This window comes from Lathamus discolor, chromosome 6, assembly GCF_037157495.1.
Source record: "Lathamus discolor isolate bLatDis1 chromosome 6, bLatDis1.hap1, whole genome shotgun sequence".
Lineage (NCBI taxonomy): Eukaryota > Metazoa > Chordata > Aves > Psittaciformes > Psittacidae > Lathamus > Lathamus discolor.
The window spans coordinates 42,383,962-42,401,377 of record NC_088889.1 but is presented as its reverse complement, the minus strand read 5'-3'; the positions used below and the strand labels follow the sequence as shown (position 1 = coordinate 42,401,377).

General features: G+C 35.8%; 1 protein-coding gene across 10 annotated transcripts in view; it reads right to left on the bottom strand.

Moving 5' to 3' along the window:
* Nucleotides 1-17,416, bottom strand: part of HECTD1 (HECT domain E3 ubiquitin protein ligase 1) — a 59,108-nt gene that overhangs the window by 27,129 nt on the left and 14,563 nt on the right. For 4 of the 10 annotated variants that reach the window (XM_065686443.1, XM_065686450.1, XM_065686453.1 and 1 more), the window contains exons 3-16: nt 14,186-14,420; nt 13,076-13,303; nt 9,904-10,185; nt 9,374-9,662; nt 8,991-9,067; nt 8,806-8,904; nt 8,326-8,440; nt 7,442-7,616; nt 5,859-5,997; nt 5,493-5,663; nt 4,443-4,665; nt 4,310-4,354; nt 1,020-1,295; nt 843-919 (exon numbers count right to left, since the gene is read on the bottom strand). In XM_065686443.1, coding sequence (XP_065542515.1) covers nt 843-919; nt 1,020-1,295; nt 4,310-4,354; nt 4,443-4,665; nt 5,493-5,663; nt 5,859-5,997; nt 7,442-7,616; nt 8,326-8,440; nt 8,806-8,904; nt 8,991-9,067; nt 9,374-9,662; nt 9,904-10,185; nt 13,076-13,303; nt 14,186-14,420 — 2,431 coding nt within the window. The remainder of the gene's footprint in view (nt 1-842; nt 920-1,019; nt 1,296-4,309; nt 4,355-4,442; nt 4,666-5,492; nt 5,664-5,858; nt 5,998-7,441; nt 7,617-8,325; nt 8,441-8,805; nt 8,905-8,990; nt 9,068-9,373; nt 9,663-9,903; nt 10,186-13,075; nt 13,304-14,185; nt 14,421-17,416) is intronic. The other 6 variants (XM_065686448.1, XM_065686452.1, XM_065686444.1 and 3 more) reach the window with 5 other exon arrangements.

The following is a 17,416-nucleotide window of genomic DNA, read 5'->3' as shown; positions in this document are numbered from 1 at the left end:
CAATCTCAGGTACAAAAGTGCACTGCCTTCCTTTTATTATTCCACCTATCCTCATTCATGCAGTATTTTAATTTTCAACTTAGGTTCACATTTCCTCAGATATAAGTGTCCTTACATGATGCAGATTTTTGGTACAGAACATATCAGCTGCACTGTTAGAAACTGCAACTGCAAGAGAGCTCAAGATTTCGGATGAGCTTGAGCCCTTGGCATCAGCTGACCACAGAACATACATGTTCTATTTTGTGTTTTTTGTAAAAAGCTCAATATTTGATTTCTCAATTTCCTCCCACTCTCCATTATGAGGGAAAAAAAGAGGGAATTTTTGAGAAGCCTAAAATCAGGGCATTTACACATTTGGATTCACCAGCACAACTTTCACAATACAGACTTTTCACTTCTATCCCCTTATATGTCACAATATCCAGTCTAAAATTAATATCTAAACATAGTGAACAGAAGTAACACATGCCTCTGATACAACTGTAGTACTGATCACAACATCTTCTCTTTTTATAACAGTTTTTCTTTTATAAAGGCAAAAAGAAAAATCTACAGATTTACACAACTATGGGTCTGAAGGATTGGATTTCCTTACATTTTTTAAAGAAAATTTGTTTTTTCTCTAGGACAGCACGGAGTTTTACTAAGACTGTTGCATAAAAGCACCTGCAGAAGTGCTTTCTTGCAAGTGAAGTTTTTCCCTTCAAGCTTAGCATAAAACTTTATCAAACTGAAATCAGAGATTTTAATTCTCTACGAAGAAACTACAACTCTATAAGCGTATTATAAAATCAAACAAACTCAAATTTTAAGTATACAATTCACAGGTGCTCACCAACCTTTTGCTTTGTCTTCTCCAGTTTGGATTTCAGCTTTCTTCCTCTTTTGCCTGTCCAGCCTGTCACAAATTCTGACCCTGCAATGTATTTTCAGAAAAGTCACACATTTCTCACTGCTATGAAAAGCAACAAAATCTATCTCATTTACACTTGCTCCTACCTGCACATAACACATACCTACATACTTACCCAAAGAGGTTTCAGCTGTAAAAGAATGCTTTGTTCCTCTGTTAGATTCAAACACAAAGCCTGGCAGATCTTCTTTCAGGATGGTAGCTTGCTGACCATCGGAATTGTGAATAGCAATTTCTCCTTCCTTTAAACAGGTGAGTGACCAGTTTCCTACAGTAAGTTTAGTTGGCCCTGGTGCCGATAAAATTGGCTGGCTTGTGGTAGATGGTTTTACTTGGCTTCGAGCTCTCTGCAGCTTCTCGAGGAACTCACTCCTACTTTCTATTTAAAAACAAAAACACGCATTTTTTCTTCCCACAATTGTTTCAACCATCATACCTCTCAAACTTTTTTTTTTTCCAATTGCGAGAGCAAAACAACTGAGTACATTCAATGCAAAATTAAGTTTGAAATTAAGGGTCTTAAAATGTTCTAAATTTCTTCCCAGTATATTTCTGTGCTTCAATAGCAATTTATTCCATGATGGCATCAAAGCGGACAACACAATTCTTTATCAATGGTGCTATTGACAGATGTATTAAATTATCTTCACAATTACAATGGGAAGATCAAAGAAATACATTATAAGCTTTTGGTCTTGCAAAAAATAACTTATCTTTTTATAGCCAGCATGAACTATTCTCAAAAGAGAGTTTTTAGGACTAGGACATTAAATGAATCCTCCAAGAGGAAAACAGCAATCAACTTAACAGCTTAAAGCAGGTGGACAAAAGATGTTGAAGACATAAAAGCCAAGCAAAAAAATATATTTAAAAAAGTCTGACAAGCAACATCAGACAAAAGCAAACTTGAGCTAACAGCTGCTTGCTCAGGTTAAATGTCACAGTGGCAACAAAAATACTTTTTTTATAAAATATACTGAAAACTTGTCTTCATCTCCTTTGTAGAACCTCTAACTTCACCTCAGAGAAAGAAACCCACAGTCACACTACTTAATACAGTGACATTAATGTAGATGTTCCTATTCCTTCTTTAGTACAGAAATTTTAAGGACTTCTATACTTCTGAGAAAAACATGACATTAATAAAAACACTAACTTAATGGCACCACACAAGACTTGATTAGGACTTAATATTTATATGGATATATTTAACAGATGAAAAAGATATCCAGGTTAATCTAGCCTAATTGGAATTATTCCAAACAACTACCTTTTTATTGAATTATATTTTGAGGTCATTAAAAGAGCTGGACACTACACTGGAAATGTTAATTAACACAATCCCAGAAAATCTGACAAGTTCATAACTCAAAAAATAAAAATACCAGTTAAAATAAAAATGCAATAACCTCATTAAAGATTACATCCAACTTCAAAGTTAACAAGTATCTTTACCTTTCAGCATAGTGATTTGATAAATACAACTTTTATAGTCCACGCACTTGTAAAATTGCTGTTTTCCTTTTGCTGCCATGGCTCTAGGTTTGCCTAGGCTTTAGGTTTCAAAATGCACCATTTTTATTGTTTTATAATACAAAAATGAACAATCTTTACGCAAAAATATATATGCACTCTTGAGGCATAACATTCATTATTGCTTAAAATTCACAACATCCAGAGAGGTTTGTAAAAAGAATTGTAAAATTTCATATGCAAAATTAAAGTCCTATTAATGGAACTCTTCCAGATTTACATAACCACATTTTAACAGATTTATTATATAGCACATTGCACTAAAAGTGAGAGGATTACACATGATTGAGAATAATTTTGGGTTCCCTTAGACAGATTTTTGGAACTCATCTAAAGCTTCACAATTACCATTAAATTTCAATTTTTGCATTGAACTTTCATTTTTTCTAAAAATTCAAACAAAACAAGGATTAAGCTAGTGGAGAGGGGTGAGTACAGACCTTCAAAAAACGTTCACAGGATCTATATTTCCCCCTCCCACCACAACTTTGATCATGCGATACACACTAACAAATTCCATTACTCAACCCTCTATATTCTTGCCAGTGTGAAATTACTAAAAAGTATACCATGAGATCAGTCAGTAATGATTTAGTAAGTCAGAACATATAGTATAGTTCAGGACTGTAAGATACTATTCTGAGTCTATACTGTATGGTAGTAATTTTAGTTACTAAATACTAGCTTCTTATCTCTTTAGTAAAGAGGGTGCTGCACACACTTAAGAGCTAATGGTTAAAGTTCAGGCAAATTACACTGCAATGTCAGCACTCAGACAAAAAGTTGGAAGAAGCCTCATTTAATCCTAGTTAGCTCCTTTCCTTCCATAATATCCATGCTAGTTATCTTCTTCAAAACCAGGATTTATTAAATCTTTTTAAGAAGAATCTTTTTAAGAAGATCTTAAATTCTCAATCTGACTTTCAGGTTCTCTTCACTCCAACTTCATGTGAACTGTGCCCATTCCACTCATGTTGCAAAGAAATAGTAAAGCATCATCCTCACGCCCACATCTTTTAGAAAAAAGAAAGCAGAATTGGCATCTGGGGCCTGTGAGCATTTAAGAAATTAATCTCATGGATCTTCAAACTAAAACATGTGATAAGCAAGTATCTTATCACAGAAACTGTTTACCTTTTAAAGTATTAAGCCTGGTTTAAAAGAATGCAATGATAAATTTTCTGATCAAAAACAAATCTAGAAAAAATACCAGAAGTGGTTTCCAGCTGTGTTATAATCCAGAAACACACTGTATCACATTTTGTCTTCATGCCCCAAAAATTAACGGATTAAGTCACTAGCACTTGTTTTCTATCCTGAATGATAATATGTTCTGTTATTTCACTCAATAGCTTGTTGAAAACATAATAACATTGCAAAGCATTTTATGTCTGGAGGTTCATAAATGCATGAACTGTTGCAAAAAAGAAACAATAAAGGAGGGTTGTTTCTGCATTCAGACCAAGTTGTGTATCCTGTACAGAAAATTAAAACCACCTGTGCATTGCCAGTGCATAAGGTCTGTTCCCTTATCCTCTCTCCAACAAACAATTAAGACACTGTAATTTGTTTCCCAATCTCAATGAGAAACTTTCCATTACTTTGTCTTCAAACACATGCAATTTCATTCTGCTAGCTAGAAGCAAACAACAAATCACCATTTCAACCTGCTTTTCCTGGGACGGCCACTACAAAGTGCTTTTAATGACTGGGGTGAAAAAATTAAGTATGCATGGAGAAGACCAAAACAAAACAAAGTTAATACACTTTTACTGGCAAGATGTTTGCTTAACACAATTAACCAAGGAAGTCAAGTTATGGTCACATGCTATCTGATAAAAAGCATCACAATTAACTGACCACCTTCCACCTGTTTACATCCTTTACTATTTAGTAAGCCAATTCCTGCAAAACAAAATAGCTCCAATGAAATTATATAAACAAATGTAACAGTCTCAAAACTTAACTTGGACTTGAATTGCAAAGATACTACCTGAACTATCGGATCCTCCTTCAGGGCTGCCACTGGAATACATTGTGGCCAGTTTTCCATCCAAAATAAACCTGAACCATCCATTACTACCATTAGACAGTTCCAGGGCTGCAGCATCACTCCAGATATACAGGCAGTCCCTTCCCCTAATGATTGACCAATCTCTCCAGTGATAGGGTTTACCCTGTTGCAGTTCTTTTGCATCCTCCTGTGGTTCATCCTCCTGTAATAAAATTGTATTCAGCAAAAGAAAAACAAACCAAACCAAACACCTGAAGAAGCAAAAAAACAACCAAAACAAAAACGCAACCTACCTGACACACTAAACAGAAAAAAACAAAACCAAAAACCACACCAAAAAGTAACACAAAACAGGCATTTTATAAAGGCTTGCGGCAAAAAAGCACTCAAACCAAAAGCATAGGAACTATACTTCTATTGGTAAAATTTATTCTATTAAAGAATACTTTTAATAATAAAAAACCCCACCAACACCAAAAAGCCCCAAGCTACCCAAAACCAACAGTAAAAAGTTTAACTATACACTTAAGACTTAACTATATATCTTAACTGAATGGATAACAGAAGTAGTCTGCTATCCATTCAGTTCATCTGAGTGGTCAGTAATAGGACTGTGGAAATTAGTAAATATGCATTTAAGGTTTTAATTATGAAGAAAATTCCTTTTTCAAATATTTTTGATATATTCAATAATAATGTCTGAAACACCTGCAATTATTTGATGCGCATATGCTAAGAGATGACCTTTGTGCAGAAAGGCCTCATTTTGCTTAGCAGCCATTTTCAAAACACTACAGAAAAAAAAAATGTCAATCAACTTGACCATAAGTACTTTACAGTAGGAAAACTCAGCAGATAACAATGTGCTAACAAAAACCGAAGTAACAAAAACAATTAAAACAAGTGGCATACAATAAGCATTCACGTAATAACCTAACTACCCTACCCTAGACATTTTCTTAACAGTGAAAATTGTACTAGAAGAGGTGGCTTCACAGGAACAAATAAAGCTATCAATTCTGTATTTACCTTCTCAGGCTTAGACTCCTCTTCATTTTCATCATCAGATGATGGCCCCGCCAAAGTTGACACTTTACTAATTACACCAAGTCTAGCCAGTTGGTCTAGAAAAAGATCACCACCTTTATCCACCAAATCCCTTATGATCTGCAAGGCTAGCAAATGGCCATCATCATCATCCTGTAATACATCGGATGGAAAGAAAATAAGAGAGGATCTCCTTACCTAAAAATAACTACATGCTTAACTTCATATATTGTCACAGATCGGTGCTATGAACACTTTAGTGTTAGCTACTAACAAGTGTGTGGAATCAATGAGTATAACCCCCTTTTCTGCACTGGTTACATACAAGGACATTTTCCTTCTTCCTACCTCTTGATCAAGAACTGTAGCTGTTATCTCAACCAGTATCGTGGGCAGATTGTGTCCAGCATCAGAGTCACAAACCTCTTTCAGCAATGCCTCAGAACAAAAATGTATCATTTTTCTAATAAGGGCAAGACTTGCTTTCCTTTAAAAAGAGATCATAGGGGGGAAAGAAAAAAAAAAAAAAGAAAAAATATTCTTACAACGTTAAAGTAAGCAGTAATCAAAGCAACAAAACAGTTTAAGATAAAACTGCTTTTGCACTATATTTATGCATGCTTTCAAAACAATATTTCTTTTTTTGAGTTTCAGACCTTCTTATTGAAAACAAAAATTGGTTATTGTGAAGTCCTAGATTATCTCTAAGAATAATGCACCTACTGAACTTTCTTGATTATACAGTACTAGGAGGTCTAACGTATTTTTCTCTCCTTAATCCTTCCCCAGGTAAACCTGTTCTACATTCTGTTTTTACCCACGCTCAGTAATGGCAATTCACTTCTAAACACTTCATCTTCCTCCCCGGTAGCCAGCCCTCCATTTCTGTCACATACTTCCCATGTTTTGGCAAGATCCCTAGAGTTTTAACGTCTGAAATTACTATTAGATCATATAGCTTTCCACACCGCAATTAATTTGGAAGCCAATCCAAATTACAGCTAAAGCTGAATTTTTTTATTTGACTGAGTTTTAAAAACATTATTTACCCAATTAATAAAGAAAACTTTAAAATACAGAAAGCCAACTACTTCTTTTCACAATCTGCAACAACAGTTAATAGTGCACAGATTATTAACACAGTTTCTTACTTCCTTCATTTGAAATGACCTAGTTAAAGCTCCCTATCCTTAGCTCATGTAGAGTTTCTTCCCACTAAAGTCCCTTTTTACCTTCTATTTTCTCCCCCCAAAGTACCTATAAACACTGGGAACATAAATAGAAAAGATTAAGCAACTGTTAAATTCATAGTGTAAAAGGCTGAGAGGGTACGGTCAGAAGCAATTTATCACAACCATTATCCACCCTCAGTATTCCTTTTTAAGTATTAAATTAGATTACATTCTTTTAAATCTCTCAGTAAGATGTATTTTCTCCAGTTGATTAACACTTAAGCTGTTAAGAAGTCTTCTAAAACCTTCTAAAATAGCTTTTTCCAGTCTTATAATTTTGCAATGAATTTATCTTGATACCACCTCATTAGTTCACCTCTTGCAAATTCGCACTTTCATTACAATGGCTACAAACGGCTGTAACCAAATACACAATCTATACAAGGTACTACATGAACATAGTATTCTTTCATCATTCTACTATAGTCAAGTATGCTGTGCTCTCCCACTTCTGACTCACCAACCATATTTTTTCCAAGATACTATTTCACCAGAAAAAAACCTGCTATTTAAAATATCAATTAAAAATCAGACTTGCACCACCTTTCAAACCACCAGTTCTATTCAAACAGAATTATGTTTAAGTACCATGTTGTAATTTTTAATGAAAAACAAACAAACAAAATCTTGGCTTTTTTTAACAGAACCTATTAAGAAATTCAAAATAAGCAGGGAAATTGTCTATCATGACAATATTACCTTATTGAAGGCAACATAGTTTGTTGAAATGTTTGTGCAAACACAGGCAATAATCTTTTCAAGTATATGGGTGCCATTTCTGGATCTCCTTTGGGTTCATTACATTCTTCCTCATCCTTATTTGCATCTTTCTTTTTCTTCTCATCACCTTTGTTAACAGGACACATCCAGTCCCCTGGAAAATTTTTTTTCCCAGAACTGTTCAATGGCAAAATCTGAGAAACCAAATAACACCCCCCACCCGATTCAAATAAATCTAAGAGTTTTCTTTACTAACATCTAAGTGCCTGAATGAAATATGCATCGCTAAAAATAGAAAATTTATGCCTGCAAGACTCATTATCAAACATGTTTTTCAAGTACCACCACCAAAGACCACTCATAGGAGACAGGCAAAGTCCTTGAAATACGAACACATAACCACCTGCAGCTCCAGCTCTACAAAAGTCCCACAAACAGGTAAAGTGCAGTTCCCATGTAGAAAGAAAGGATGCCAGAGAGGCTACCAAGGCTGACATCCTCTGAGCCCATAGCAAAAAAACCCAGTCTATCCCCATTCCACAACTGAGGTGCAGGACCACTGTCAGAAAACAGTGCTTGTGGCCAGCTAGCAGTGTCTTTAGCAATCCGTATTCCTTAAGAACACCTGAAATATTCTGGTTTTATATACATTTTGCAGTCTAAGGAATGTTAGTAGAGATAGATAAATATATAGATAAATATATATATTATAAATTTATTTATATTTATTTTACATATATATTTACATATTTATCTATTTATATAGATCTTTATTAATCTTAATAGAGTAAAATTCTAATAATTGAGTTACTATATATAAGCATTTTTACTAGCAAGGACATTAAATTAAAAACTGCACTCACCTGGAGACTGAAGAATAGCTACTACTTCACTATGTCCCCTTTCGCGAGCTTTGTCTAAAGGAGTTTTCCCATCCTCATCTCTTAAATCAGGATTTGCACCGTGTCTCAACAGAGTCTGGAAACAAATATTTTTAAATACATACATATATATACACATATATATATATAAAAAAAAAGTAAAAAATTAAGATTCTTCCTGTCAAAGTAGTAAAGATGTTTTTCATATACTTTTCCTACACTCTTCTCATGGCTGTAAAAAAATTAGGACATTACATGCTTTTTATATCTGTAAAGCTAATATAAAACTTTTATTCATGTCACTATCCTGTCATGATGAAAAAAAAATTGTTTTTTTCATGAGCACTGTAAAGAACATGTAAGTATTTGACAGGGCACACATCAGACATACTGCACTGAAGACATTTTGCACAGAACAAGGCAAAAAGCCAGCACAAGGCTAAGTGTCAGGTTGATTCATACCTTTGCTACCTGAGGTCTTCCAAAACATGCTGCATAATGTAATGAGGATGACCTCTGACCTCTGTTTACATCAGCACCCCTTTCACAGAGAAATTCTACCTGTTAAACAAGAAAAAGGAAATTAGTTTTTTCCATGTTTCCTTATGTACATAGCCTAAAAGTCTTTAAGATTCTGTAAAACTTACCATTTCCTGAGTTCCAAAAGCTGAGGCCCAGTTTAAAAGAGTTTGGCCCACATCATCCATAAAGTTTACTTCAAAAGCTGAAAGATGCAATGAAATACAAATAGTTAAAGCTCCCAGAATTATAGATTTAACTTCATCAGTGTTCTTGAAATAAACACCAGGTCTTAAAAAAACAACATCCTCAATAATTCTAGAAAAGCATTTATGCTCTTAATTGCAATTAAAAAAAGTAGCATAGGAATTATTACTAACAAGACCTGTTGTGTATTCAACAAAATAAGTACATAAAGATTTTCAAGGCACTACCTAAGCATTTCTTACGACACCATAGATTATAAAAAGATACTTTATCTCATTTTCTTTTTCAGAGTATTTTTGCTTACCTCCTGTGTCAATAGCATCTATTAGTGCATCAGTATCCTTACTGCGGATGCAATCTATCAGCTGCCGATGAGAACGTTCCCCAGAACTATCCAGTCTTCGCAACCCTGGGATTCTGCCTGTAGATCCAGCACTGGATTTTGGCAGGGCTTTTCTCCCTTCGAACAGTAGCACCAAAAGAAGATCTACTAACCGCATGGTATCCAGTACACATCTCTCATCACCCTGCAACGCACTTTCTATAGAATCTGGAAGTTCAGATCTTAGGAGATCCTGGAAATAATTAAAAGTCTGAACAATAAAAAATATACAGGGCTTTAGAAAATACTATCAGAATCGGGTGTCACTTCCATATGAAATGTTTCCTTTCTTCCCCTCTTTATAAATAACCTATATGTATACACATAAAAATAAAGTCTAAAAATTTCTGTATTGATACACAAAATAGAAAAACAAATCTTGCCTATATTAAAGTACACAAAGGGAAAAACCCTATGAGAACAAAAAGACGTAGCATAAAAGGATTTCTTACATGTGTTACTACTGGAGAGCCTCTACACAGGGTTGACAACAGGCTTACTATAGTTGACACCTGATTACTTAATTTAGAGTCTGCAGCTGTAGCTGGAGCTCCAGTGCTACTCCGTCCTGGTTTGCAAGCTGAAGATGGTCCTGATGCTGTTCCACCAGCAGCTGCCATGCGAGACAACAACTCCTCAGTTAATCCGTGCTTAGCTAATGGGGCAGGGTCAACTCCACGCCGTGTGAATCTGTCAGCTAATGAAGCAAAGCATCTCAGAGCTCCATCTGAAACCTAAGAAAGAAGTACAAGAGAAATCATGAAAATTCTGTTACTTAAAATGAGAAGATGTTAAGGAGATATTTAAGAACACCGGACACACAGAGGGACCTGATTTCCACAGGTTCCCCTTAAGGTCAATGAACAGAGAAGATGGGCTTTTTAAGGCAGAAACGTGGAGTTGGAACCCAACAATACCCTGAACTGCTCACTAAAAGGCTGTACAGCCATTGGGTTCCCCTCACCCTTTCTCTCTATTGATGATACATAGAGATCAAGGAAACTATTTTTGTTTGACTGCAGCTCAGCATTAGGAACATCTCCTTTAAGCCTCACATCAATCTAGGAAAAACATGTTCAATAATCAAATTGCCAAATTCAAATATGTTGCAGCACATTTTTAAAATTTTTTAGCTATACATGCTGTTCTTACGGGAAACACAACTCTTTATAATCCCTACTAGCAACTGTCCACTGTTGAAGCTGTATTTAAAGGTCTACATGGCTTCTTTTAAGTAAAAACAAATTTTCACCTGGACCAAGCCTAAAAGCAGGACAAACTGGGAAAAGCAGATTTTACCCTAAGATAATGCAGACTGCCCACTGAGCACCTGACCCAAGGATAAGAAGTACTTTTGAGACAGTAGAATACAAACTCCCAAATTTAGGTTTGTCACCAAAGAAAAAACAAAAAAATAACCCCACAAAAACCCCACAAACCAGCAGTGATACTGTAGAAACAAGGCTTACTGTTGATCCTCTTAACAATCCAGATAAAAATCACTGCTGGCCAACTGCCCAGGAAAAAATCCAACTTCTTCTCATGACAGTGTTGAAAAGAAAGGGAGGTTTTGCGTTTAATATCTCTCTCATCTATACGCTGAAAGTACCTCCGTCTTTCAAAGTTTGCATAGGCACATCAAGATGAACTGCTTCAGGCACATTTGCCTTCATAGACTTGCAGTAGCAAACCAGACCAGTGTCAAGAAATAACTAAAAAAACCCACAAAATAAAAGCCAACGCATTATCTATTCTTTACTAAAATCTAAATTACTACACTCCTTACTCCTTAAAAAGTCATCAACTTCTAGCACAGCCCATTTTTCAAATTATTGTCAGCCATCACAAACCAAGGGCTTACAGACAGTCACTCACCAACACACAGAACAAGATTAGAGTATTAGCCAGGCATCATGAAGCTAAAAATCTTGGATCTCCATTAAGTTTGTAAGGACTTGAAAAACAAAGTTTGTCATGAATAAATGCAAAGCATGTTAAACTTCTGGCATGGTCCCTGCATGCCAAGCATTCTGGTTTACCAGGACTCATTTGCAAGGCATTTTTTCTTTAAACTGGTAAAGGTCACTACTCATGTCCTCTGTCAGAAATACATAGGAGAGGTTCAGCTTATTTAACACACTGCATTAGTGGCATCAGCTTACAAAGCAAGAGGGTACTGTGGAAGGCATTTACATTTGTTCTCACGAATCACAAGTTTAGTAGAAATGTCAAAAAAACCCAAACCAGCAACCAACTTAAGAGATAAGCTGTTCTTGAGGCCTCATTCATCTGGTCTGAACTTTTCCTCCAAGTGATGGTACTAACTGGTAGCCCTCACAAAAAGTACCCAAGTCCAACAGTGTAAAAAGACAGGAGGGGAGAACACAGCACCAATGAAACTTTACAAAGCAAGTTGCTGGTTAAATCCATAACACACATCAACATGTATTATAAACCTGAGGTTTGTTTCACAAAAACCATGTTTCTCAAGGACAGTGGCAGAGATTTACTTGTTATTGTCTGGGTTACCCCAATCTTAAGCATGCTTACCTTAAAGCTTAACTGCTAACAGAGTAACTTAATTTGAACTTTCATTCAGATCTCCAACAGCCCCAGCAACTGCTTTTTCAAACACATTATAAATTGGAAAACAGCTAAAATACTACAGACTTAGAGTCTAGACTTCAGGATTAGACTGCCCGAGATGAGCAGTGCATTAATAAAGCTAGGAAATGTTTAAAAGACATGGTAGCTTATTCTGAAATGGCTACTGCAACAGTCCCCTGCCAACTGGGTCTTTCAAAAAAACCCTAAAAATATGTTTTAAAAATTAAGCTCACAGGCAAAAAGGTTTATATGATGTGCTGCTTAAACCAGACTGGGGCCAAGGGGTATAGAGAAAGGAATGAGGACAGAGGTGGAAACAAAATGGGGACTGAGAATGATATGGACAGAAAACCTGGCCAGAGTACAGCAAGAATTTGGCTAAAGACCTATTGCAAAGCATTAGTATGACATTCACAAAAGGATTCTACTAGTAGGAAGAGAATCCCTTTAGAATTCATTTTCTAGATTTTACATGCAGTACTTCATCTCAACTTAATAAAACTGCAATAGAAAAGCAGTGCTTCATCTACAGTAGTACTGCCACTTAAGATGGCTTCCACTGTAGTATTTTAGCATTGATTACGGAAGTTTTAATTGCTTCTCTTAGTCTGGCAAAAGGAAAAAAAAAAATTATTTTTGTTTCTTATTTATGCTCAGATTTCATAGTGACAGAGGTGCAGTCATACAACAATAACTACTTCAGAAACTATTTCAAAATACACTGATAAAAGTTACAGGATGTTTTTCAATCAAGTTTTCAGAGATCAAGATCATATTCACACAACAGTGCTTGAAGTCAAGCACCTAGCATATTTGTATCTTCTTATCACAATTGTAAAGGAAGCTATCATAATATCTAAATATAACTACTAAGTAAACATATAGTTGTGAAGGCTATATAAAAATACCTAAATATTCATCTATTAAACATATTAAACATTCTATCTATTAAGCATAAAGGAAGTTAAATTCACAGTATATTGAGGTGCAAATTTATGTTATTACATATTACATTACCTGATGATCCTCATGTTTTAATAAGCTAGACAGCGACTCCACACAGATCTCTAATGAAGAATCCTGAGGCTCCATCTTTCCACAGAGTCTGGACACTACAGCCATAGCTGAATGCAAAGTATCTTTATGAACAAGGTGTCCACTGTCACGAATAAACGTCAGTACACAATTCAACCCTCCAGCTTCGAACACGGCTCCCGACTCACGGGTACAGATTAATTCTAACACCTATGACAAAATGAAATTTAATCAGAATGAAGTATATATAAAAAGTCATTTATTTACCCATCTACAAAACTGTTAAGAAAATGAAACAAAACCACAAAAATCCCACCCCACTTCCCAAAAGCGGGCCAAAGCCTTCACTACTCTAGTAGTTACAGTTTTCTTCAAAAATACAGAGGCAAATACAAGAACGTCCCCCAACAGCGTGGTCACAACAGGTGTTCATGAGACAGCTGGAAAACAGTATCCTTTCCTGGGAAAATTAAGTCTCTGGATAACACACAACTGAGAGTTCCGAAACTTCCAAGAGTACTATTACTCCACTCCTCCAGTGATATACTTTTGAGTAGACTAGAAACTAGTAAGTACATGTATCAAGTCTGATGCCGTGGTATTCAAGGAATTAAACTATAAAATATCACATGGCCATGAGCTATGCTTTGAATAATAGATTTTAAGGGTCTTGATTTTTTTTCTGAAAACTTTACAAGGGTGCAGAAGAGCTGTGTGTAGTGCTACTGAAGAGAGAGCAGATCATCTTTTATAGCAGGTAATTTATCTGTATCTGGAGCAATTCTTCATTCCCTTTTTGTACAAAATTAGACTTAGCATTCTAGACACACAATATAAAGAGTAAAACTTCCTTCTAACTTGTTTTGGTTTTTTTTCAATACTTTTTTAAAGGAATCTCAGCTTTGAAGAGCAGCAGACTGACAAAGATAAGCAGTATCACTGGCATGTACCATACTCCATGGTTAGGCTTCGCATTTTAATAAAATGAACAGGATTAGAATACAAGGAAACTCTTCAGAAACAAGAGCAAGTTTTCCAGCTCCTTCTTTTCCAGATCCTTCCTTATTGAAGAAGGATCTTCAGTACACACACCTTCACACACTGCTCAGCCAGATCTCTGCTCGTTCTGTTGTTAAGTTCAACAACTACTAAACGATTACAAAGTGCTTTGATAGCTCCATCCACTCCCACAATCCTTCGGGTGCATTCAGCTGATACATCCAGATAATATGTTATGGCACGAGCTGTTACTTCTAATACATTGTCTGGAGCGCTTTCATCAAGAAAAATTTTGCACAGTGCTGGTAAAAAAGTTCGAGGAGGGCATCTGCAGGAAGAAAAAAAGCAAACACACAACAGTGCATTACTAAGTAGGTAAGTTTCTCTACATCAAGTAATTTCATACACTTTCACATTAACAGATCAACATTTTTCACGCTAACACGATTTGCTCAGTTACTCTGTAATTGGTTTAGGGCATTCATTTAGAACACTAGGATGCACACATCTCATACACACTCCAAAATTCCAGTCAGTAATCTGAACACTCACTGCACTAGGGGAGGAAGCCAGCAGGGGGAAAAAAAAAAAAAAAAACAAACCACAAAACAACCAAACAAAGACAACGTAAAAAAATTCTTGGAATTTTACAACTGTTCAGGGAAAAAATTATCCTCTCGGGAAATTATTTTAGGAATTAACCTCACATAACGAATCTAAATGCATTTTTTCTTAACAAAGCTTCAAGGTTCATGATTATAAATAGCTACTTAAACTTAACCATGAAATATTGATGCAGTGACTAAAGATTTTGGATTCGCTACACAACTTAATTCTGAGTGGTCCTTCTTCCCTATTTTACAAGCATTCTCGCTTGTCTTTTTATCCTATTTCAGCTTCTGCCCCTGCATGTCGCCTCATTCTTTTTCCCTAACCACACTAAGAACATATTTAACTCATTTAGCTTGCTTCCATTACAGTTTGTCTTCATATCCATGTCTCAGTAGCCTCTGGCTCTCCTCTTTATTGTTAGGCTCATTTCCATACACAAGGACAGTCAAGAACACCTCCATGACTTCAAAACAGAATAAGCAAGCTGCAGCAGTCCTTCCACCCCTCTGACCTATCAGGACACAAAATGGACGGCTTTTCACTATTATGGCAGCTGTGGTTAAGACTGATTTGGATCAAAAGTTCTAAGACATGAAGCTATACTTTAAGACAATTTGTCTTCCAATAGCATACTTACTCAGCAATAAATAACATAATGATTGCTCACTACAGTGGCAGAAGACTTCCGAGGTGGTGGTGGGGACTTAAGGGAATATATGCTGTGACAGTACTCAAATTAACTGGATACCCCATCCCTAGATCTAGGAGATGAGACTAAATCTACAGGAAGCAAATACTGTAACTTTTCTTACATTAGGATTTTGGTCTGCAAAAGAAAGCCTAAAACTTTTCTAAACTAAAAAATAGCAGAAGTAATAGCATGCTTTTGGTCTAGAAGACAGGTGAAGTACTCATCATCAATCATTCTGAAGACTAAGCCAGAGGTCATTCATATCCCATTTGGTACACACAGTGACTCATGCAGAGGCACCAAGTCTTAGGACAGCAAAACACTAATAGTTTCCTTGAAGTTCTGCCTATGCTTTTTGAAGTAATTAAATAATACTGCCTGACAAATAAATACATTACCCAGTGATCCTTAATGACATAAATTAATAAAAGAAGCTTTGATAAAGCTAAATCACATATTCAATACTTATATTGCCCTATCCAGCCTATATTGTCTGTTATTCTTAAGAAATCTGCTATTTAACTCCACATCTTTCTTAAAGAACTTAGCATTTTGAAGACACCCTCTGGAAAGAGTAGTCTGAAATCTGTATTTTATCATTAGATGACCACCATACACAAGAGGTACTGCAGTATATAAAAATTAAAGTGGACAGTGCTATTTGAACAAGTATTTTCTGTTGGATTTTTTACAGCGCATTTTATGCCACACCAGACAGATCACTAAAACACTGCTATGAACTTTGTGCTCGTCCAACATCATACTGCATGAAAATAAACTTAACAATAAATACAAATCTTAAAAAAATCCCAAATGAACCAAAACCACCCACATATAGCCACATGGAAGCTCAGGAACTCCACTGCCTCCACTGTAACACTAGCACGCAGAAGTAAACCATTTCTTGGATATCCAAAGAAAACAACAGAAAAAAAATCATCAAGATTTTTGCAGGGAGTTAAAAGCAAATGTAACATTTACATTTCTTCTATGACTTAATGGCTTATAAAAAGACACAGCACAAATGGAACTCGGCAGTATTTTTTTTTTTAATGGAAATTTAGAAATCTGGAAGAAATCTATTCCTGTCCTTAAAAACACCTGTCCACAAGAACCAATTACCCAGCAGATACAGCAAAAATACAAGGTTACTAAGAGCCTATCATTGCTACTGAATTTTTTGCCCGCACACAAATGTCAGCACACTGTATCAGCAACACTCTTGTGAGAGCACAGCTCACTGGCAAAAAATGAAGCGTTTGGGTTTTTTTAAAATGCCTTTTTGCCGGAGCCTCTAGCTACATTAGTCAGAGCCCACACTTTTTCAATTAGAAGGCAAACAGCAACCTCCAACTGCCATCATGACATTTGTTTTCTGATTTAGAGGAATTATTTCCAGTCCTCCAATAAAGTAACCAAGTTTATCACAAGGTTTCAGGAAGAAACTGTAGACTTGTCATGCACTTCACCTGTGGGAATTACTTGGTTCTCAAAATAAAACAGCTACCCAGACTTCAACAGTTTTGTAGACTATGGCAATGCACACTGAATTCCTATAAAAGCAGCAGTGGTAAGAACTTCACTTGTTCTGAAAAAAATAAATTATTTATCCTTTCTGAAAATAGTGCCTGATCTAATTTTAACATGAGTTTTCACAGAAAATTCTTTCAAGCTACTTCGACCTCTGAGCTCTATGTACTTGATGCTTGTTTCTTTTAACAGCTTGCATTTGGTCTGGGGGTTGGTTGTTCGGGTTTTTTGATTGGTTTGTAGTTTTGTTGGATATTGCTAGCAACCAGGAACTGGAGAGCTGGACTACACTGCGTAGAAGAGGCAGCAGAAACATTTGTAAAGATGTATTAAGGACAATAAGTAGGACTGAAGAAAACAGGAGGGGAAAAAAGCAATACTGAAGCTTTAGTTAAAGTGGTTTTTCCCCCTTCTTTTTCCTGCAGCAAAAAGAAAAAAGCAACACACAGGAAATCACAGGCTTGAAAGTAAAAATACAAATTTAGAAGTAA